General features: G+C 47.0%; 1 protein-coding gene across 21 annotated transcripts in view; it reads right to left on the bottom strand.

The window, feature by feature from the left end:
- AFDN (afadin, adherens junction formation factor) overlaps positions 1 to 24,593 on the bottom strand; it is an 866,421-nt gene that overhangs the window by 266,052 nt on the left and 575,776 nt on the right. For all 21 annotated transcript variants that reach the window (XM_063917625.1, XM_063917611.1, XM_063917620.1 and 18 more), the window contains one exon: positions 609 to 670. In XM_063917625.1, the coding sequence (XP_063773695.1) occupies positions 609 to 670 (62 nt within the window). The remainder of the gene's footprint in view (positions 1 to 608; positions 671 to 24,593) is intronic.

Here is a 24,593-nt window from a genome sequence, read left to right as displayed (position 1 = left end):
TTTAGGCCTGTATCCAATTAGCTGTGGCAAATTACCACAGCTAATGCATCGACCCGGAGCTATACAATTAGCCCAGATAAGTGGCATTTATCAGGAATTATGCTTTAGGTGCCTCAGGCACCACAAAGCACAATCTGCGATAAACAGCCATTAGATACCTGTTTTTGTGTGATAATGCATGGGTTCTGGAACTTATCCCGCATCGTATGTGTTATCGCCAAAGAATGGGTAATGTACTGCAAGATAAAAAGGGGCTATAACTGGATAGTGTAATATACTATTGGGATATTGTAGCCAGTTTTTGCTGTGTGGTAATAATTGGATAATGGGCTTACACCTATGTCATTTTTGCAAGCTATCTCAATGTTTGCTAAGTCGTTTAAAAGAAAATGTTGTTGCAATCAAACATTTGCAAATATTTTCATCTGAAATGAAAAAGCAAACATACAATAACATGAAAAACCTAGCAAATAAAAAAATAGAGTACTGTATGTATTTGTAATATTAATTTTAACACACATTGAATATATTGAAGTAATATATTTAACTTTTTTTTTCGTTAATCCTTTTCAAGTAAAACAAATAACTAGAAATGACAAAGTACTTACAATTTTCTCTGAACTCAATGCTTGCAGGTAAGGTGTGTTCTGGTCCAGCGGAATCCTGAGGTCTGGAGAATAAGAACACATGGTAAGAAATAATAAGATTTTACTCACCGGTAAATCTATTTCTCATAGTCCGTAGTGGATGCTGGGAACTCCGTAAGGACCATGGGGAATAGCGGCTCCGCAGGAGACTGGGCACAACTAAAGAAAGCTTTAGGTCACCTGGTGTGCACTGGCTCCTCCCACTATGACCCTCCTCCAAGCCTCAGTTAGGACACTGTGCCCGGACGAGCTGACATAATAAGGAAGGATTTTGAATCCCGGGTAAGACTCATACCAGCCACACCAATCACACCGTATAACTCGTGATACTATACCCAGTTAACAGTATGAATATAACTGAGCCTCTCAACAGATGGCTCAACAATAACCCTTTAGTTAGGCAATAACTATATACAAGTATTGCAGACAATCCGCACTTGGGATGGGCGCCCAGCATCCACTACGGACTACGAGAAATAGATTTACCGGTGAGTAAAATCTTATTTTCTCTGACGTCCTAGTGGATGCTGGGAACTCCGTAAGGACCATGGGGATTATACTAAAGCTCCCAAACGGGCGGGAGAGTGCGGATGACTCTGCAGCACCGAATGAGAGAACTCCAGGTCCTCCTCAGCCAGGGTATCAATTTTGTAGAATTTAGCAAACGTGTTTGCCCCTGACAAAGTTGCAGCTCGGCAAAGTTGGAAAGCCGAGACCCCTCGGGCAGCTGCCCAAGATGAGCCCACCTTCCTTGTGGAATGGGCTTTTACAGATTTTGGCTGCGGTAGTCCAGCCGCAGAATGCGCCAGCTGAATTGTGCTACAAATCCAGCGAGCAATAGTCTGCTTAGAAGCAGGAGCACCCAGTTTGTTGGGTGCATACAGGATAAACAGCGAGTCAGTTCTCCTGACTCTAGCCGTCCTGGAAAATAAGAATTTACTCACCGGTAATTCTATTTCTCGTAGTCCGTAGTGGATGCTGGGAACTCCGAAAGGACCATGGGGAATAGCGGGCTCCGAAGGAGGCTGGGCACTCTAGAAAGATTTAGGACTACCTGGTGTGCACTGGCTCCTCCCACTATGACCGTCCTCCAAGCCTCAGTTAGGACACTGTGCCCGGACGAGCGTACACAATAAGGAAGGATTTTGAATCCCGGGTAAGACTCATACCAGCCACACCAATCACACCGTACAACTCGTGATATGAATCCCAGTTAACAGTATGAAACAACTGAGCCTCTCAATAGATGGCTCAACAATAACCCGATTTAGTTAACAATAACTATGTACAAGTATTGCAGATAAACCGCACTTGGGATGGGCGCCCAGCATCCACTATGGACTACGAGAAATAGAATTACCGGTGAGTAAATTCTTATTTTCTCTAACGTCCTAGTGGATGCTGGGAACTCCGAAAGGACCATGGGGATTATACCAAAGCTCCCAAACGGGCGGGAGAGTGCGGATGACTCTGCAGCACCGAATGAGAGAACTCTAGGTCCTCCTCAGCCAGGGTATCAAATTTGTAGAATTTTGCAAACGTGTTTGCCCCTGACCAAGTAGCTGCTCGGCAAAGTTGTAAAGCCGAGACCCCTCGGGCAGCCGCCCAAGATGAGCCCACCTTCCTAGTGGAATGGGCATTTACAGATTTTGGCTGTGGCAGGCCTGCCACAGAATGAGCAAGCTGAATTGTACTACAAATCCAGCGAGCAATAGTCTGCTTAGAAGCAGGAGCACCCAGCTTGTTGGGTGCATACAGGATAAACAGCGAGTCAGATTTTCTGACTCCAGCCGTCCTGGAAACATATATTTTCAGGGCCCTGACAACGTCTAGCAACTTGGAGTCCTCCAAGTCCCTAGTAGCCGCAGGCACCACAATAGGCTGGTTCAGGTGAAACGCTGACACCACCTTTGGGAGAAATTGGGGACGAGTCCTCAATTCTGCCCTATCCATATGGTCCTTCAGGATCCGGCGTTCAACCGCCATGCCGTCAAACGCAGCCGCGGTAAGTCTTGGAACAGACAGGGCCCCTGCTGTAGCAGGTCTTGTCTGAGCGGCAGAGACCACGGGTCCTCTGAGATCATCTCTTGAAGTTCCGGGTACCACGCTCTTCTTGGCCAATCCGGAACCACGAGAATTGTGTTTACACCTCGCTTTCTTATTATTCTCATTACCTTTGGTATGAGAGGTAGAGGAGGGAACACATAAACTGACTGGTACACCCACGGTGTCACTAGAGCGTCCACAGCTATCGCCTGAGGGTCTCTTGACCTGGCGCAATACCTCTCTAGTTTTTTGTTTAGGCGGGACGCCATCATGTCCACCTGTGGACGACCCCACTGATTTACAATCATTTGGAAGACTTCTGGATGAAGTCCCCACTCTCCCGGGTGGAGGTCGTGCCTGCTGAGAAAGTCTGCTTCCCAGTTGTCCACTCCCGGGATGAACACTGCTGACAGTGCTAGTACATGATTTTCCGCCCATCGGAGAATCCTTGTGGCTTCTGCCATTGCCATCCTGCTTCTTGTGCCGCCCTGTCGATTCACATGGGCGACTGCCGTGATGTTGTCTGACTGGATCAGCACCGGCTGGTGTAGGAGCAGGGATTTTGCTTGACTTAGGGCACTGTAAATGGCCCTTAGTTCCAGAATATTTATGTGAAGGGAAGACTCCTGACTTGACCATAGTCCTTGGAAGTTTCTTCCCTTTGTGACTGCCCCCCAGCCTCGTAGGCTGGCATCCGTGGTCACCAGGACCCAGTCCTGTATGCCGAATCTGCGGCCCTCCAAAAGATGAGCACTCTGCAGCCACCACAGAAGAGACACCCTGGTTCTTGGGGACAGGGTTATCAGGCGATGCATCTGAAGATGCGATCCGGACCACTTGTCCAACAGGTCCCACTGAAAAATCCTGGCATGGAACCTGCCGAATGGAATTGCTTCGTAAGAAGCTACCATCTTTCCCAGGACCCGCGTGCAGTGATGCACCGATACCTGTTTTGGTTTTAGGAGGTCTCTGACTAGAGAAGACAACTCCCTGGCTTTCTCCTCCGGGAGAAACACTTTTTTCTGGACTGTGTCCAGAATCATTCCCAGGAACATTAGACGTGTCGTCGGGACCAGCTGTGACCTTGGGATATTCAGAATCCAGCCGTGCTGGCGCAGCACTTCCTGAGATAGTGCTACTCCCACTAACAACTGTTCCTTGGATCGTGCCTTTATTAGGAGATCGTCCAAGTATGGGATAATTAAAACTCCCTTTTTTCGAAGGAGTATCATCATTTCCGCCATAACCTTGGTAAATACCCTCGGTGCCGTGGAGAGTCCAAACGGCAGCGTCTGGAATTGGTAATGGCAATCCTGTACCACAAATCTGAGGTACTCCTGGTGAGGATGGTAAATGGGGACATGCAGGTAAGCATCCTTGATGTCCAGGGATCCCATGTAATCCCCCTCCTCCAGGCTTGCAATAACCGCCCTGAGCGATTCCATCTTGAACTTGAATTTTTTTATGTATATGTTCAAGGATTTCAAATTTAAAATGGGTCTCACCGAACCGTCCGGTTTCGGCACCACAAATAGTGTGGAATAGTAACCCCGGCCTTGTTGAAGTAGGGGTACCTTGATTATCACCTGCTGGGAATACAGCTTGTGAATCGCTGCTAGCACAGCCTCCCTGTCTGAGGGAGCAATCGGCAAGGCAGATTTTAGGAACCGGTGGGGTGGAGCCGCCTCGAATTCTAGCTTGTACCCCTGAGATACTATTTGAAGGATCCAGGGATCCACCTGTGAGCGAGCCCACTGATCGCTGAAATTCATGAGGCGGGCCCCCACCGTACCTGGCTCCGCCTGTGGAGCCCCACCGTCATGCGGCGGACTTGGAAGAGGAAGCGGGGGGAGGACTTTTGCTCCTGGGAACCTGCTGTTTGTTGCAGCCTTTTTCCCCTACCTCTGCCTCTAGAGAGAAAAGACCCTCCTTTTCCCAGCTTGTTTTTCTGGGTCTGAAAGGACTGAACCTGATAAAATGGCGCCTTCTTAGGCTGTGAGGGGACATGGGGTAAAAATGCTGACTTCCCAGACGTTGCTGTGGAAACTAGGTCGGAGAGACCATCCCCAAATAATTCCTCCCCCTTATAAGGCAAAACTTCCATGTGCCTTTTGGAATCTGCATCTCCAGTCCACTGGCGAGTCCATAAGCATCTCCTAGCAGAGATGGACAATGCACTTATTTTAGATGCCAGCCGGCAGACTTCCCTCTGTGCATCTCTCATATATAAGACTGAGTCTTTGATATGGTCAATTGTTAGCAGAATCGTGTCTCTGTCTAGTGTGTCAATATTTTCTGACAGTTTATCCGACCACGCAGCGGCAGCACTGCACATCCATGCTGACGCAATAGCTGGTCTAAGTATAATGCCTGAGTGTGTATATACAGACTTCAGGATCGCCTCCTGCTTTCTATCAGCAGGTTCCTTAAGGGCGGCCGTATCCTGAGACGGTAGTGCCACCTTTTTAGACAAACGTGTGAGCGCTTTATCCACTCTAGGAGGTGTTTCCCAACGTAACCTATCCTCTGGCGGGAAAGGGAACGCCATTAGTACCTTCTTAGGAATTACCAATTTCTTATCAGGGGAAGCCCACGCTTCTTCACACACTTCATTTAATTCATCTGACGGGGGAAAAACTACAGGTAGTTTTTTCTCTCCAAACATAATACCCTTTTTTGTGGTACCTGGATGTAAATCAGAGATATTTAACATCTCTTTCATTGCCTCAATCATGCAGTGAATGGCCTTAATGGGCATTAAATTTGACTCCTCGTCGTCGACACTGGTGTCAGTATCCGTGTCGACATCTACTTGTGCCATCTGAGATAGCGGGCGTTTCAGAGCCCCTGAAGACTTTTGAGACACCTGGACAGGCACGAGCTGAGAACTCGGCTGTCCCGCAGTCGGCATGTCGTCAAATTTCTTATGTAATGAGTCTATACGTGCACTCATTTCCTTCCATAAGCACATCCACTCAGGTGTCTGCCCCCCAGGGGGTGACATCCCTTCTAAAGGCATCTGCTCCGCCTCCACCTCATTATCCTCATCAAACATGTCGACACAGCCGTACCGACACACTCCACACACACAGGGAATGCTCAATATAGAGGACAGGACCCACAAAAGCCCTTTGGGGGGACAGAGTGAGAGTATGCCAGCACACACCAGAGCGCTATATAAGGCAGGGACTAACTGAGTTATGTCACTTATAGCTGCTTTTTAATATAAACTATATACTGCGCCAAATTAAATGCCCCCCCTCTCTTTTTTACCCTTTTCTGTAGAGTAGTCTGCAGGGGAGAGCCAGGGAGCTTCCTTCCAGCGGAACTGTGAGGGAAAAATGGCGCCCAGTGTGCTGAGGGAGATAGCTCCGCCCCTTTTCCGCGGCCTATTCTCCCGCTTTTTTATGGAATCTGGCAGGGGTATTTACCTCATATATAGCCCCTGGGGCTATATATTGAGGTATTTTTGCCAGCCAAGGTGTTTTTATTGCTGCCTCAGGGCGCCCCCCCCCAGCGCCCTGCACCCTCAGTGACCGGAGTGTGAAGTGTGAGAGGAGCAATGGCGCACAGCTGCAGTGCTGTGCGCTACCTTGGTGAAGACTGATGTCTTCATGCCGCCGATTTTCCGGACCATCTTCTTGCTTCTGGCTCTGTAAGGGGGACGGCGGCGCGGCTCCGGGACCGAACATCAAGGCTGGGCCTGCGGTCGATCCCTCTGGAGCTAATGGTGTCCAGTAGCCTAAGAAGCCCAATCCGGCTGCAAGCAGGCGAGTTCGCTTCTTCTCCCCTTAGTCCCTCGCTGCAGTGAGCCTGTTGCCAGCAGGTCTCACTGAAAATAATAAACCTAAGACTATCTTTCTTCTAAGAGCTCAGGAGAGCCCCTAGTGTGCATCCAACCTCGCCCGGGCACAAAATCTAACTGAGGCTTGGAGGAGGGTCATAGTGGGAGGAGCCAGTGCACACCAGGTAGTCCTAAATCTTTCTAGAGTGCCCAGCCTCCTTCGGAGCCCGCTATTCCCCATGGTCCTTTCGGAGTTCCCAGCATCCACTAGGACGTTAAAGAAACATAATTTTTCAAGGCCCTGACTACGTCCAGTAACTTGGAATCCTCCAAGTCCCTAGTAGCCGCAGGCACTACAATAGGTTGGTTCAAGTGAAAAGCTGATACCACCTTAGGGAGAAACTGGGGACGAGTCCTCAATTCTGCCCTATCCATATGGAAAATCAGATAAGGACTTTTTTTTATGACAAAGCCGCCAATTCTGATACACGCCTGGCCGAAGCCAAGGCCAATAACATGACCACTTTCCGCGTGAGATATTTTAGATCCACGGTTTTTAGTGGCTCACACCAATGTGATTTTAAGAAACTCAACACCACGTTGAGAACCCAAGGTGCCACTGGAGGCACAACCGGGGGCTGAATATGCAGCACTCCTTTTACAATGTCTGAACTTCAGGTACTGAAGCTAGTTCTTTCTGGAAGAAAATCGACAGAGCCGAGATCTGTATCTTAATGGAGCCTAGTTTTAGGCCCATAGACACTCCTGCTTGTAGGAAATGCAGAAATCGACCTAGTTGAAATTCCTCTGTTGGGGCCTTTTTTGGCCTCACACCAAGCAACATATTTCCGCCATATGCGGTGATAATGTTTTGCAGTTACATCTTTCCTGGCTTGAATCAGCGTAGGAATGACTTCCTCCGGAATGCCCTTTTCCTTTAGGATCCGGCGTTCAACCGCCATGCCGTCAAAACGTAGCCGCGGTAAGTCTTGGAACAGACAGGGCCCCTGCTGCCGCAGGTCCTGTCTGAGCGGAAGAGGCCATGGGTCCTCTGATATAATTTCTTGAAGTTCTGGGTACCAAGCTCTTCTTGGCCAATCCGGAACCACGAGTATCGTTCTTACTCCTCGCCTTCCTATTATTCTCAGTACCTTTTGTATGAGAGGCAGAGGGGGGAACACATAAAACCGACTGGTACACCCACGGTGTTACCAGAGCGTCCGCAGCTATCGCCTGAGGGTCCCTTGACCTGGCGCAATATCTTTTATAGCTTTTTGTTGAGGCGGGACGCCATCATGTCCACCTGTGGCCTTTCCCAATGGTGTACAATCATTTGGAAGACTTCTGGATGAAATCCCCACTCTCCCGGGTGGAGGTCGTGTCTGCTGAGAAGATCTGCTTCCCAGTCGTCCACTCCGGGAATTAACACTGCTGACAGTGCTAACACATGATTTTCCGCCCATCGGAGAATCCTTGTGGCTTCTGCCATCGCCATCCTGCTTCTTGTGCTGCCCCGTTGGTTTACATGGGCGACTGCTGTGATGTTGTCTGATTGGATCAGTACCGGCTGGTTTTGAAGCAGAGGCCTTGCCTGACTCAGGGCATTGTAAATGGCCCTCAGTTCCAGAATATTTATGTGTAGGGAAGTCACCTGACTTGACCAAAGTCCCTGGAAGTTTCTTCCCTGTGTGACTGCCCCCCAGCCTCAAAGGCTGGCATCCATGGTCACTAGGACCTAGTCCTGTATGCCGAACCTGCGGCCCTCTTGAAGATGGGCACTCTGCAGCCACCACAGTAGAGATACCCTGGTCCTTGAAGACAGGGTTATCAGCCGATGCATCTGAAGATGTGATCCGGACCACTTGTCCAACAGGTCCCACTGAAAAGTTCTTGCATGGAACCTGCCGAATGGGATTGCTTCGTAGGAAGCTACCATTTTTCCCAAGACTCGCGTGCAATGATGCACCGATACCTGTTTTGGCTTCAGGAGGTCTCTGACTAGAGATGACAGCTCCTTGGCTTTCTCCTCCGGGAGAAACACTTATTTCTGTTCTGTGTCCAGAACCATCCCCAGGAACAGTAGACGTGTCGTAGGAACCAGCTGTGACTTTGGACTGTTTAGAATCCAACCGTGCTGTTGTAGCACTTTCCAAAATAGTGCTACCCCGACTAGCAACTGCTCCTTGGACCTTACCCTTATAAGGAGATTGTCCAAGTACGGGATAATTAAAACTCCCTTTTTTTTGAAGGAGTATCATCATTTCGGCCATTACCTTGGTAAACACCCTCGGTGCCATGTACAGTCCAAACGGCAGTGTCTGGACTTGGTAATGGTAATCCTGTACCACAAATCTGAGGTACTCCTGGCGAGGATGGTAAATGGGGACATGCAGGTAAGCATCCTTGATGTCCCGGGATCCCATGTAATCCCCCTCGTCCAGGCTTGCAATAACCGCCCTGAGCGATTCCATCTTGAACTTGAATTTTTTTATGTATGTGTTCAAGGATTTTAAATATAAAATGGGTCACACCGAACCATGCGGTTTCGGTACCCCAAACCGTGTGGAATAGTAACCCAGTCCTTGTTGAAGTAGGGGCACCTTGAGTATTACCTGCTGGGAATACAGCTTATTAATTGCCTCTAGCGCAGCCTCCCTGCCTGAGGGAGTTGTCGGCAAGGCATATTTGAGGAAACGGCGGGGGGGAGACATCTCGAATTCCAGCTTGTACCCCTGAAATACTACTTGAATGAAACAGGGATCCACCTGTGAGCGAGCCCACTGATCGCTGAAATTTTTGAGACGGCCCCCCACCGTACCTGGCTACACCTGTGGAGCCCCAGCGTCATGCTGTGGACTCAGAGGAAGCGAGAGAAGAATTTTGATTCTGGGAACAGGCTGACTGGTGCAGCTTTTTCCCTCTTCCCATGTCTCTGTACAGAAAGGAAGCGCCTTTGATCCGCTTGCTTTTCTGAAGCCGAAAGGACTGTACCTGATAATACAGTGCTTTCTTAGTCTGTGAGGAAACCTGAGGTAAAAATATTTCTTCCCAGCTGTTGCTGTGGATACGAGGTCCCAGAGACCATCCCCAAATAATTCCTCACCCTTATAAGGCAGAATCTCTATGCGCCTTTTAAAGTCAGCATCACCTATCCAGTGACAGGTCTCTAATACCCTCCTGACAGAATGGACATTACATTCATTTTGGATGCCAGCCGGCAAAATATCCCTCTGTGCATCCCTCATATATAAGACGACGTCTTTAATATGTTCTCATGTTTGACAGGGTCACCGACCACGCTGCAGCAGCACGATCTGCAGGTCTCAGTCTAGTACCTGAGTGTGTAAATACAGACTTCAGGATAGCCTCCTGCTTTTTATCAACAGGTACCTTCAAAGTGGCCGTTCCTAAAACGGCAGTGCCACCTTTTTTGACAACCGTGTGAGCGCCTTATCCACCCTAGGGGATATCTCCCAGCGTAACTTATCCTCTGGCGGGAAAGGGTACGCCATCAGTAACTTTTTAGAAATTACCAGTTTCTTATCGGGGGGAACCCACGCTTTTCACACACTTCATTCATTCATCTGATGGGGGAACAAAACACTGCCTGCTTTTTCTCCCCAACATAAAAACCCATTTTTAGAGGGTTAATGTCAGAAATGTGTAACACATTTTTTTTATTGCCGGGATCAAGTCACGGATGTTCCTAGTGGATTGTGTATATGTCTCAACCTTGTCGACACTGGAGTCAGACTCCGTGTCGACATCTGTGTCTGCCATCTGAGTGAGCGGGCGTTTTTGAGCCCCTGATGGCCTTTGAGACGCCTGGGCAGGCGCGGACTGAGAAGCCGGCTGTCCCACAGCTGTTACGTCATCCACCCTTTTATGTAAGGAGTTGACACTGTCGGTTAATACCTTTCACCTAACCATCCACTCTGGTGTCGGCCCCACAGGGGGCGACATCACATTTATCGGCATCTGCTCCGTCACCATATAAGCCTCCTCATTAAACATGTCGACACAGCCGTACCGACACACCGCACACACACAGGGAATGCTCTGACTGAGGACAGGACCCCACAAAGCCCTTTGGGGAGACAGAGAGAGAGTATGCCAGCACACACCAGAGCGCTATATAATGTGGGGATTAACACTATAACTGAGTGAAATTTCCCCAATAGCTGCTTGTATATATAATATTGCGCCTAAATTTAGTGCCCCCCCTCTCTTTTTAACCCTTTGAGCCTGAAAACTACAGGGGAGAGCCTGGGGAGCTTTCTTCCAGCTGCACTGTGAAGAGAAAATGGCGCCAGTGTGTCTGAGGGAGATGAATCCGCCCCTTTTTCGCGGACTTTTCTCCCGCTTTTTTCTGGATTCTGGCAGGGGTATTTTACACATATATAGCCTCTGGGGCTATATATTGTGGTATTTTTGCCAGCCAAGGTGTTTTTATTGCTGCTCAGGGCGCCCCCCCCAAGCGCCCTGCACCCTCAGTGACCGGAGTGTGAAGTGTGTATGAGGAGCAATGGCGCACAGCTGCAGTGCTGTGCGCTACCTTGGTGAAGACTGATGTCTTCTGCCGCCGATTTTCCGGACCTCTTCTTGCTTCTGGCTCTGTAAGGGGGACGGCGGCGCGGCTCCGGGACCGAACACCAAGGCTGGGCCTGCGGTCGATCCCTCTGGAGCTAATGGTGTCCAGTAGCCTAAGAAGCCCAAGCTGGCTGCAAGCAGGCAGGTTCGCTTCTTCTCCCCTTAGTCCCTCGCTGCAGTGAGCCTGTTGCCAGCAGGTCTCACTGAAAATAAAAAACCTAATTCTATACTTTCTTTCTAGAAGCTCAGGAGAGCCCCTAGTGTGCATCCAACCTCGGCCGGGCACAAAATATAACTGAGGCTTGGAGGAGGGTCATAGTGGGAGGAGCCAGTGCACACCAGGTGACCTAAAGCTTTCTTTAGTTGTGCCCAGTCTCCTGCGGAGCCGCTATTCCCCATGGTCCTTACGGAGTTCCCAGCATCCACTAGGACGTCAGAGAAAGAATAAGAACACATTGTAGGAAAAGCTTGTTTAATAAATAACATCAACCCCACTGCCCAATGATACAGATCGCTCAGATGGAATAATTTCTGAAAACAGGCGAACTGTGGTTTAAAAAATAAATAAATGAATAATAATAAAAAAATAAATAAAAAAAAAGGTTTTAATGACTTGAGGCCTACTTTTGCTGAGTTACACCCTTATAGCTTAAGCTGTCTGCGGGATATCAGAGAGTTACCTGCATGTATTATTAATAATACCTTTGTACATTGCAATATAAAACCATTAGAGCAACTGATATCACTACAGCTCAAGTTACAGTACAACAAACATATGGTAAAACCTAGAACAGGGTTTGAATTACATACTAAGATAAGAGAACAGTTTACCAGGTACTTGGATTTGTGAATAGTTCCATGGCCACCAGGAGGCAGGAGTGTATTTTTAAATTACTTTAACAACTCCAGCTCTATTACTAATTTAGATTATTAACAAAATGTAAACAAAGAAATGGGGGTGGTATATATATTTTTGTTTTTGTAAGTGTAGGTGTGAGAAATCCAGTTGCAAAATGACACTGTCATTGACATTGTGTATTTACAGTACAAACACACCTTAGAAACAACTTGTCTTATAACTATTTAACATATATAAAGTCAACAAACTTACAGTATACAGACTGTACAGACTTAATGACAACACAAGACACAGCAAGGGGATGCAGGATTCCGGTGCGTTTTTTTCCATTAAGAAGACAAGCAAGTTTTTCGTTTCTATGTGTAGTTTTAAACTATATTTATTGCCAATATGAAATCATTAATCTATGTACATGTTCTGATAGGAATGAAACTTTATTTAGAGAAATTATATAAAACATTAGTAACAATAGTGTAAAATAAATGAAAGAATGAGTGACAAAGCTCACTAAAGTAGACATATATGTTCATTTATTAAAGATGCAAATCACTGCTAAACTTGTGATAGCATCATATGTGAAAACAATGACATTTAAAATAAGATTTTACTTACCGATAAATCTATTTCTCGTAGTCCGTAGTGGATGCTGGGACTCCGTCAGGACCATGGGGAATAGCGGCTCCGCAGGAGACAGGGCACAAAATTTAAAACCACTAGGTGGTGTGTACTGGCTCCTCCCCCTATGACCCTCCTCCAAGCCTCAGTTAGGATACTGTGCCCGGACGAGCGTACACAATAAGGAAGGATTTTGAATCCCGGGTAAGACTCATACCAGCCACACCAATCACACCGTACAACTTGTGATCTGAACCCAGTTAACAGTATGACAAACGTAGGAGCCTCTGAACAGACGGCTCACAACAATAACAACCTGATTTTTTTGTAACAATAACTATGTACAAGTATTGCAGACAATCCGCACTTGGGATGGGCGCCCAGCATCCACTACGGACTACGAGAAATAGATTTATCGGTAAGTAAAATCTTATTTTCTCTGACGTCCTAGTGGATGCTGGGACTCCGTCAGGACCATGGGGATTATACCAAAGCTCCCAAACGGGCGGGAGAGTGCGGATGACTCTGCAGCACCGAATGAGAGAACTCCAGGTCCTCCTTAGCCAGGGTATCAAATTTGTAGAATTTTACAAACGTGTTCTCCCCTGACCACGTAGCTGCTCGGCAGAGTTGTAATGCCGAGACCCCTCGGGCAGCCGCCCAAGATGAGCCCACCTTCCTTGTGGAATGGGCCTTGACAGATTTAGGCTGTGGCAGGCCTGCCACAGAATGTGCAAGTTGAATTGTGCTACAAATCCAACGAGCAATCGTCTGCTTAGAAGCAGGAGCACCCAGCTTGTTGGGTGCATACAGTATAAACAGCGAGTCAGATTTTCTGACTCCAGCCGTCCTTGAAATATATATTTTCAATGCTCTGACAACGTCCAGCAACTTGGAATCCTCCAAATCGCTAGTAGCCGCAGGCACCACAATAGGCTGGTTCAGGTGAAACGCTGAAACCACCTTAGGCAGAAAGTGAGGACGCGTCCGCAGTTCTGCCCTGTCCGAATGGAAAATCAGATATGGGCTTTTATACGATAAAGCCGCCAATTCTGACACTCTCCTGGCTGAAGCCAGGGCCAGTAGCATGGTTACTTTCCATGTAAGATATTTCAAATCCACCGATTTGAGTGGCTCAAACCAATGGGATTTGAGAAAATCCAAAACTACATTAAGGTCCCACGGTGCCACTGGGGGCACAACCGGGGGCTGTATATGTAGTACTCCTTTTACAAAAGTCTGGACTTCAGGAACTGAAGCCAATTCTTTCTGGAAGAAAATCGACAGGGCCGAAATTTGAACCTTAATGGACCCTAATTTGAGGCCCATAGACAATCCTGTTTGCAGGAAATGTAGGAATCGACCCAGTTGAAATTCCTCCGTCGGGGCCTTCCTGGCCTCACACCACGCAACATATTTTCTCCAAATGCGGTGATAATGTTGTGCAGTCACCTCCTTCCTGGCTTTTACCAGGGTAGGGATGACCTCTTCCGGAATGCCTTTTTCCCTTAGGATTCGGCGTTCAATCGCCATGCCGTCAAACGCAGCCGCGGTAAGTCTTGGAATAGACACGGTCCCTGCTGAAGCAGGTCCCGTCTTAGAGGTAGAGGCCACGGATCTTCCGTGAGCATCTCCTGAAGTTCCGGGTACCAAGTTCTTCTTGGCCAATCCGGAGCCACGAGTATCGTTCTTACTCCCCTTTGCCGTATAATTCTCAGTACTTTTGGTATGAGAGGCAGAGGAGGAAACACATACACTGACTGGTACACCCATGGCGTTACCAGAGCGTCTACAGCTATTGCCTGAGGGTCTCTTGACCTGGCGCAATACCTGTCCAGTTTTTTGTTGAGGCGGGACGCCATCATGTCCACCATTGGTCTTTCCCAATGGACCACAATCATGTGGAAGACTTCTGGATGAAGTCCCCACTCTCCCGGGTGCAGATCGTGTCTGCTGAGGAAGTCTGCTTCCCAGTTGTCCACTCCCGGGATGAACACAGCTGACAGTGCTAACACATGATTTTCTGCCCAGCGGAGAATCCTTGCAGCTTCTGCCATTGCCCTCCTGCTTCTTGTGCCGCCCTGTCTGTTTACGTGGGCGACTGCCGTGATGTTGTCCGACTGAATCAACACCGGCTGATCCTGAAGCAGAGGTTTTGCCAGGCTTAGAGCATTGTAGATTGCTCTTAGCTCCAGTATATTTATGTGAAGAGACGTCTCCAGGCTTGACCACACGCCCTGGAAGTTTCTTCCCTGTGTGACCGCTCCCCAGCCTCTCAGGCTGGCCTCCGTGGTCACTAGGACCCAGTTCTGTATGCCGAATCTGCGGCCCTCTAACAGATGAGCACTCTGCAACCACCATAGCAGAGACAGTCTTGTCCTTGTGGACAATTTTATCCGCTGATGCATCTGCAGATGAGATCCGGACCATTTGTCCAGCAGATCCCACTGAAAAGTTCGTGCATGGAATCTGCCGAATGGAATCGCTTCGTAAGAAGCTACCATTTTTCCCAGGACTCTTGTGCATTGATGCACAGATACTTTTCCTGGTTTTAGGAGGTTCCTGACTAGATCGGATAACTCCCTGGCTTTCTCCTCCGGTAGAAATACCTTTTTCTGAACAGTGTCCAGAATCATCCCTAGGATCAACAGACGTGTCGTCGGGATCAGTTGGGATTTTGGAAAATTCAGAATCCACCCGTGTTGTTGGAGCACTACTTGGGTTAGTGCTACTCCGACCTCCAGCTGTTCTCTGGATCTTGCCCTTATCAGGAGATCGTCCAAGTAAGGGATAATTAAGACGCCTTCTCTTCGAAGAAGGATCATCATTTCGGCCATTACCTTGGTAAAGACCCGGGGGGCCGTGGACAATCCAAACGGCAGCGTCTGAAACTGATAATGACAGTTTTGGACCACGAACCTGAGGTACCCTTGGTGTGAAGGACAAATTGGAACATGAAGGTAAGCATCCTTGATGTCCAAGGACACCATCAAATCCCCTTCTTCCAGATTCGCTATCACTGCTCTGAGTGACTCCATCTTGAACTTGAATTTTTGTATGTACAGGTTCAGAGATTTTAGATTTAGAATCGGTCTTACCGAGCCGTCCGGCTTCGGTACCACAAATAGTGTGGAGTAATACCCCTGTCCCTGTTGTAGGAGGGGTACCTTGACTATCACCTGCTGAGAATACAGCTTGTGAATGGCCTCCAATACCGTCGCCCTGTCGGAGGGAGACGTTGGCAAAGCAGACTTTAGGAAACGGCGAGGAGGGGACTTCTCGAATTCCAACCTGTAACCCTGAGATACTACCTGCAGGATCCAGGGGTCCACCTGCGAGTGAGCCCACTGTGCGCTGAAATGTTTGAGGCGACCCCCCACCGCTCTGGCAGATATGGACATCGCACTTACTCTTGATGCCAGAGTGCAAATATCTCTCTGTGCATCTCGCATATAAAGAAATGCATCCTTTAACTGCTCTATAGTCAGTAAAATACTGTCCCTATCCAGGGTATCAATATTTTCAGACAGTGACTCCGACCAAGCCACGCCAGCACTGCACATCCAGGCTGAGGCGATTGCTGGTCTCAGTATAACACCCGTATGTGTGTATATACTTTTTAATGTATTCTCCAGCCTCCTATCAGCTGGATCCTTGAGGGCGGCCGTATCAGGAGACGGTAACGCCACTTGCTTTGATAAGCGTGTGAGCGCCTTATCCACCCTAGGAGGTGTTTCCCAGCGCGCCCTAACCTCTGGCGGGAAAGGGTATAATGCCAATAACTTCTTTGAAATTAGCAGTTTTCTATCTGGGGTAACCCACGCTTCATCACACACTTCATTCAGTTCCTCTGATTCAGGAAAAACTATCGGTAGTTTTTTCACACCCCACATAATACCCCTTTTTGTGGTACTTGCAGTATCAGAGATATGCAAAGCCTCCTTCATTGCCGTGATCATATAACGTGTGGCCCTACTGGAAAATACGTTTGTTTCTTCACCGTCGACACTGGATTCAGTGTCAGTGTCTGGGTCTGTGTCGACCGACTGAGGTAAAGGGCGTTTTACAGCCCCTGACGGTGTCTGAGACGCCTGGACAGGTACTAACTGGTTTGCCGGCTGTCTCATGTCGTCAACCGACTTTTGTAGCGTGCTGACACTATCCCGTAATTCCATAAACAAAGCCATCCATTCTGGTGTCGACTCCCTAGGGGGTGACATCACCATTACAGGCAATTGCTCCGCCTCCACGCCAACATCGTCCTCATACATGTCGACACACACGTACCGACACACAGCAGACACACAGGGAATGCTCTGATAGAAGACAGGACCCCACTAGCCCTTTGGGGAGACAGAGGGAGAGTTTGCCAGCACACACCCAAGCGCTATAAATATATATAGGGACAACCTTAATAAGTGTGTTCCCTTTATAGCAGCTCAAATATTATAAATATCGCCAATAAGTGCCCCCCCTCTCTGTTTTTACCCTGTTTCTGTAGTGCAGTGCAGGGGAGAGTCCTGGGAGCCTTCCTCGCAGCGGAGCTGGGCAGGAAAATGGCGCTGTGTGCTGAGGAGAATAGGCCCCGCCCCCTTTTCGGCGGGCTTCTTCTCCCGTTTTTTTTGGAACCTGGCAGGGGTTAAATACATCCGTATAGCCCCAGGGGCTATATGTGATATATTTTAGCCAGAATAGGTATATTACATTGCTGCCCAGGGCGCCCCCCCCAGCGCCCTGCACCCTCAGTGACCGCTGGTGTGAAGTGTGCGGAGAGCAATGGCGCACAGCTGCAGTGCTGTGCGCTACCTCATGAAGACTGAGACGTCTTCTGCCGCCGGTTTCTGGACCTCTTCTCTATTCGGCATCTGCAAGGGGGTCGGCGGCGCGGCTCCGGTGACCCATCCAGGCTGTACCTGTGATCGTCCCTCTGGAGCTAGTGTCCAGTAGCCTAAGAAGCAAATCCATCCTGCACGCAGGTGAGTTCACTTCTTCTCCCCTAAGTCCCTCGTTGCAGTGAGCCTGTTGCCAGCAGGACTCACTGAAAATAAAAAACCTAACAAACTTTTTCTAAGCAGCTCTTTAGGAGAGCCACCTAGATTGCACCCTGCTCGGACGGGCACAAAAACCTAACTGAGGCTTGGAGGAGGGTCATAGGGGGAGGAGCCAGTACACACCACCTAGTGGTCAAACTTTTAAATTTTGTGCCCTGTCTCCTGCGGAGCCGCTATTCCCCATGGTCCTGACGGAGTCCCAGCATCCACTAGGACGTCAGAGAAATAGAGCAAACAGCAAACAAGAGAATGGGTGGGATGCACAGTATCTTGTATAGCAATGCAATACATCATGCTCCCTATCACATGCATACCAGCGTTTATTAGTGCCATTATGCATGAATACTTACCTCTCAGGACAGGGGAAGTACCGATTTACATACTTATGAATTGTGAGTCCTATTGCATATGCGCTGCCCTCGGCCAGCACATGCACAAGCTACGGGGAGAATGGAGAGGGATCCTTCCCTGGGCACTTCTTATGGTAAGAAGCACATAGCCTCATATAGACTATGTCATCAATAGATGGCGTTGCCTAACAAGCAAAGCCTGGGAAAGTAAAGCTTTCTGGAACTTGCTGCATACAGGCACATCACAACCCCATATATTTCTGTGGGGCCTGCTGTGCCAGCGGTCTGCAGTGGATATCTCAGCTATACCATATACTGTACATAAGGGGAACCATATTGTAGTGTTCTGATATTTGATCACTTTTTGATAGATGGATACATCCCAGCCAGATATACTGGCATAAACTGAAGACATTGGGTCTTATACACCCTCAACATGATTACACATGTATTAAGAATATGTTACAAGACACCTTAATTAGCGTCCAGAGCCTAGAAGTATGTCCTTGATAAAGGGAGCACATAAAAGCTGACAAGATAGTCAGCATAATAAAGTGGTATGGTCATGTGTATTCAGTCTCCCTGGATTTCCCAGATGGACCAGTTTAAAGTACGTAATGGGCCCTACACAATTGGCGATTTGGGCGATGTTACCGAACAATAATATTATCGTTGGCCAATTTTTCATCACTGATTTTAAGCATACACACTGGATATCATTTATGGCCGATTTGGACGATATGATACTACATTCATCGATATTGTCCAAATTGGCTTGCATGTTTAAACAATGATAGATCAACTATGAACAACTGCGGAAACACGAATTGTTCATCGTTGTTGCATACACACTGAAAGATATGAAAGATTAATCGTTCATTTTTGACGATATCGTTCATATCTTTCAAAGGTATCGCCAAGTGTGTAGGACCCTTTAGTATGGTTTGGATATTTCTAGTAGGTGCATAAATTAAAGCAATCTCTATAGTCAAACATTTGTAGTAGAACATATATCAAATGAAAAAAGGCACTCCACTGAAGGGGTTAATACTTAGTCAGATGGTGTGCCGCTCTGAAGAGTACATTTAACATTAGTCCCTTAATCCACTCTGACGTGGTCAATTAACTCTTTATCTATTATTTATATACTTTGAAACATGAAAAGAGACAACAAATTTATATATAGTGTAGTATTCTCAATAAGGAATGTTCACTATTAAGTGTACAGAAAAGAGCTCCAGATAATTCCACTCCAAAAACAAAGAAGATGACGTGCAAGTTAAATTGATAGGAGTTTACCTCGTGATCAAAAACAGGTATGGTACATGCTCACATCAACGCTTAAAAAAAAAAATCTAATGAGACAACGCATATAAAGGTATCTTTGCTGGATGCAGTTACAATCCCGCTGGTCGGGACCCCGGCACATGACATACTGGCTGGGCTGTTAGACACCTAAAAGGGAGGATTAGGGTAGGGAGAGGGTTAGACTACTTGCTGGCCTTTGCTGGGATTTCGACTGTCGAAATGCCGCTGTCGGTCTCCTGACTGCAGGCATCCCGACAGCTCGCATTTCATAGCCAACACATCTTTGGAACTTGAGCTCCCTGGTGTCAGGTACCCGGATATGGGTATTCACATTCACCATGTGTAATAGGCACAAAAGGGTGACTTTCACATGTACAGTATGCTTACATGAATAATGTCTGACACACAAGTAGCAAGTTCTTTCTCCCTTAACCCTCAGTCAGGTGCAACTGGCCTGACAAGCGTAGCAAAACTATTATCGATCCCCTCTCCACCCCAAGGGGGCGCAGGGGCCTGCCCCTCCTACTACCTTCCTATCTCTAGGTGCTGTTCGAAACCCCCCTAGTCAGTTTTCCCGCAGCCTGCGTGAAGTGCACTTTTGAACCTCCTGGCCTCTCAGGCACACTGCGCCCAAACTCCTCTGACTTTTGAAGGTTTGTGTTTACTTTTATTTTCATCTAATGTTTATTTTACTCATTTTATGAATAAAAATTACAAAGGTTGTGGATATTTTGCAGAAATATGTAGGTTTGTCCAGGGTGGCCTCTCAGGCACACTGCGCTCAAACTTATACTCGTATTTTCTCTTTTTTTGCTTCAGATTTTCTGCTGAAATGGCCTGTAAAACCTTAAATTTCTCTCTTTGTACGTCCTAATGAAGGTCACTGATCACTTTAAGGGCTTTAGAATTGAGATAATTAGGTGATAATGACGATTTTCTAACAGGCGCCCTGCGCCTGAACCCAGGAGTGCCAGAGGTGTGCTTGACGGAGGGTTAATGGAGAATTTCCTTTTCAGGAAGGTACATGATAGTCATTTGATCCAAAAACATATTAAATATTCTGTTATAAAATGCAAAGTTTATATAGCTTAAACTATATAATATGAAAAAAGTACACAGGGTACCATGCTCAAATGCCAGACTGGATTTATAGAATCCACAAAAGTCAAATTGGATAAGAGAGAACACGTTTAGACTATACAAGTCTTCCTCAAAGTGGCGGTGTAAATGATTCTTGAAACGGATTCCTGATCACCATGACAACCATTAATTTTACCAGAACTAAAAGTGGCTGCAATTATACATATTTAAGACTTTTTTACTGTTTTTAAAGGCCTATATTATTGAATATATGGGTATAGTTAACCACTTGCCTGGCATGGTCGCATTAGATGCTACTACACCAGGAAGTGTTTTATCTGACCTGGTCGCACAGGATGCGACCAGTCAGATAAACAATGTTAGCAGCGGCAGGGAAGGGAAACTTCCCTCCGGGTTCCTCTGCCTTCCTGTACATTGCTGATCGGTCATTACAGCAGGACCCCCACCCAGCGGCTGCAGACATTGGCAGTTACTGGGAAAGTGAAAAACAACCCCCCTCCCCCAAAGTAACGTCGCAATGGTTGTGATGTTACCGATCTTTCCGACCAATGTTCCGATGTTTGAGAAAAATAATGAAAAAAACAAACAAAATCAAACTTTTTTTTTTTTTTTTTTTACTTTTAACTAAAATCATTTTGGATACGGTTAAATTCATGTTCTCCACCTATTTCACTCAAAAAAACAGACAATTTTGGAGCATTTTTTTTTGGGGTGGGAAATAGTCAATTAAGTGGTTAAAATGTTTGACCCACCCACATTACGAAGGAGAGAATTTCCGAGTTATACATACACCTTCAGGAATTATATACACAACAACCTCGAGGAAGTCTTGTCTAGTCGAAACGTGTTGGTATGATGTCATAAGACCTGCCTATCATATACCAGTTACCCATTACTGAGCCTATTGGTGGGAATACCCGAGCCCTTTTGTAACACCTAGTTTGGTATCTGGGCATGGTCCCATGTACACTTTATTCATATGATATATCTTTCATCGGTCCCAGCTACTACACCTCAAACAGAAGCTAATATCTGTCAATATTTATATTCCTGCTTATGCATCAAACTTTCTGTAGCCGGTATTACCTCCATTAATACGTCGATTACGGAGGAGGAAATACAGTAGCTGAGGCGATAAAGCAAATATGCCAATCTAATGCCCAAGGTCCTAATGGATTTTCTCCCCTCTATTATAAGAAATTCTTGGAACCCTTAATTCCCATGCTTTGACTACTTTTTAACTCACGGTTGGAGGGCAACTCACTCGCTGATGCCACCACCAGAGCCAACATAATAGTTATTCCAAATCCAGATTGCGACCCTTCAGAAATGGGCAATTATAGGAAAATCTCTCTTAAAATGTGGATATAAAAACTTCTCGCTACTTGCTGTCTGGATCCTCTTGTGTCGTCATTGGTTATATTGGATCAAGTTGGCTTTATTTTCAACACATACGCTGCTGACAATACTAAGCAACTTATCAAACTTTAAATATGTTTTTTATTGAAGCAATGTATTTATCATTTGGCAATGAATGCCCAAAATAAAAGGAATACAAATGACTGATTAAGCATAGGTAGTGCACTGACCGACATGGTCATCAAAGGTATAAAAAAACAGCCGTTTGTAGACCCACAAAGATGACAACATAAACAAATGTAAAGGTTACTTAAACTTAATACAGTAAGGTTTGCTCGGATCTCACCCCCCATGGTCACACTGAAATTGGGGGATCTACCTCAACCATTTATAGAAGATACCAATATGTGTTGCACAAAGAATTCCAAATTTGGATCTGTTTGGCTGTGAAAAGGACCAAAATAAAAATCTACCACATTTCAAATAATTTTTCGGTTTTAACCTCCTTTTCTTGCACTACCTCCATACATGACATAAGGAAGACATAAAATAGTTTTGCTTTAAAAAGTGATAAAGTAAGGGGCTCAGGATGTTTTCATACGTGTAGTAGAGACTTTCAGGAAGCAGCACTGAACACCACTAGTAGTTATCTACATCCCTTTGAGATTTAAATTGCCAAATAACGCCCACTCAGGGGGTCAAAGACGTATAGACAAAAGTTCCAGGGAGTAATTGAGCACTTGTAACCAAAATCTGTAAAATAAGATTTTAAACCTACCGGTAAATCTATTTCTCCTAGTCCGTAGAGGATGCTGGGGACTCCGTAAGGACCATGGGGGTATAGACGGGCTCCGCAGGAGATAGGGCACCTAAAAAGAACTTTGTCTATGGGTGTGCACTGGCTCCTCCCTCTATGCCCCTCCTCCAGACCTCAGTTAGAGAACTGTGCCCAGAGGAGATGGACAATACAAGGCAGGATTTAGCAATCCAAGGGCAAGATTCATACCAGCCCACACCAATCATACCATACATAACCAGTTAACAGTATGAACAAAAACAACAGTAACGGTCCCAGACCGATGTCAACTATAACATAACCCTTATGTAAGCAACAACTATATACAAGTCTTGCAGAGTTTCCTCACTGGGACGGGCGCCCAGCATCCTCTACGGACTAGGAGAAATAGATTTACCGGTAGGTTTAAAATCTTATTTTCTCTTACGTCCTAGAGGATGCTGGGGACTCCGTAAGGACCATGGGGTTTATACCAAAGCATCCAATCGGGCGGGAGAGTGCGTATGACTCTGCAGCACCGACTGAGCAAACGCTAGGTCCTCATCAGCCAGGGTATCAAACTTGTAGAATTTAGCAAAAGTGTTTGACCCCGACCAAGTCGCCGCTCGGCAAAGTTGTAAAGCCGAGACGCCTCGGGCAGCCGCCCAAGAAGAGCCCACCTTCCTAGTGGAATGGGCCTTAACCGAATTTGGTACCGGCAATCCAGCCGTAGAGTGAGCCTGCTGAATCGTATTACAGATCCAGCGAGCAATAGTCTGCTTCGAAGCAGTAGCACCAATCTTATTGGCCCCATACAGGACAAACAGAGCCTCTGTTTTCCTAATTCTAGCCGTCCTGGCTACATACATTTTTAAGGCCCTGACTACGTCCAGGGATCTGGAATCCTCCAGGTCACTTGTAGCCACAGGCACCACAATAGGTTGATTCATATGGAACGAAGAAACCACTTTAGGCAAAAATTGCGGACGTGTCCTCAATTCAGCTCGATCCACATGAAAAATCAAGTAGGGGCTCTTGTGTGACAAAGCTGCCAATTCTGACACTTGCCTTGCTGATGCTAAGGCCAACAACATGACCACCTTCCAGGTAAGAAATTTCAACTCAACCTTGTTAAGCGGTTCAAACCAGTGTGATTTTAGGAACTGCAACACCACGTTCAGGTCCCATGGTGCCACTGGAGGCACAAAAGGGGGCTGGATGTGCAGCACTCCCTTTACAAACGTCTGGACTTCTGGAAGAGAAGCCAATTCCTTCTGAAAGAAAATAGAGAGGGACGAAATCTGTACCTTAACAGAGCCTAATTTCAGGCCCATATCCACTCCTGTCTGTAGGAAGTGGAGAAGACGACCCAGATGAAAATCTTCCGTAGGTGCATTCTTGGTCTCACACCAAGACACATACTTTCGCCAAATACGGTGATAATGTTTTATCGTCACCTCCTTCCTAGCCTTTATTAACGTAGGGATGACTTCTTCCGGAATCCCCTTTTTCGCTAGGATTCGGCGTTCAACCACCATGCCGTCAAACGTAACCGCGGTAAGTCTTGAAATACACAGGGCCCCTGTTGAAACAGGTCTTCCCTGAGAGGAAGAGGCCAGGGATCTCCTGTGAGCATCTCTTGTAGATCCGAGAACCAGGCCCTTCGAGGCCAGTCTGGGACAACGAGTATCGTTCGTACTCTTCTTCGTCTTAGGATCCTCAACACTTTTGTGATGAGAGGAAGAGGAGGAAACACATAGACCGATTTGAACACCCACGGTGTTACCAGAGCGTCCACTGCTATTGCCTGAGGGTCCCGAGACCTGGCGCAGTACCTCTGAAGTTTTTTGTTGAGGCGTGACGCCATCATGTCTATTTGAGGAGTTCCCCAAAGACGTGTTACGTCTGCAAAGACTTCTTGATGAAGTCCCCACTCTCATGGATGGAGATCGTGTCTGCTGAGGTAGTCTGCTTCCCAGTTGTCCACTCCCAGAATAAAGACAGCTGACAGAGCGCTTACATGATTTTCCGCCCAGCGAAGGATCCTTGTGGCTTCCGCCATCGCGACTCTGCTTTTTGTCCTGCCTTGGCGGTTCACATGAGCCACT

The sequence above is a fragment of the Pseudophryne corroboree genome, chromosome 4 (assembly GCF_028390025.1).
Source record: "Pseudophryne corroboree isolate aPseCor3 chromosome 4, aPseCor3.hap2, whole genome shotgun sequence".
In the NCBI taxonomy this organism is placed as follows: Eukaryota; Metazoa; Chordata; class Amphibia; order Anura; family Myobatrachidae; genus Pseudophryne; species Pseudophryne corroboree.
Note: the sequence above shows the minus strand (reverse complement) of the source record. Positions and strands in the feature narration are given on the sequence as shown.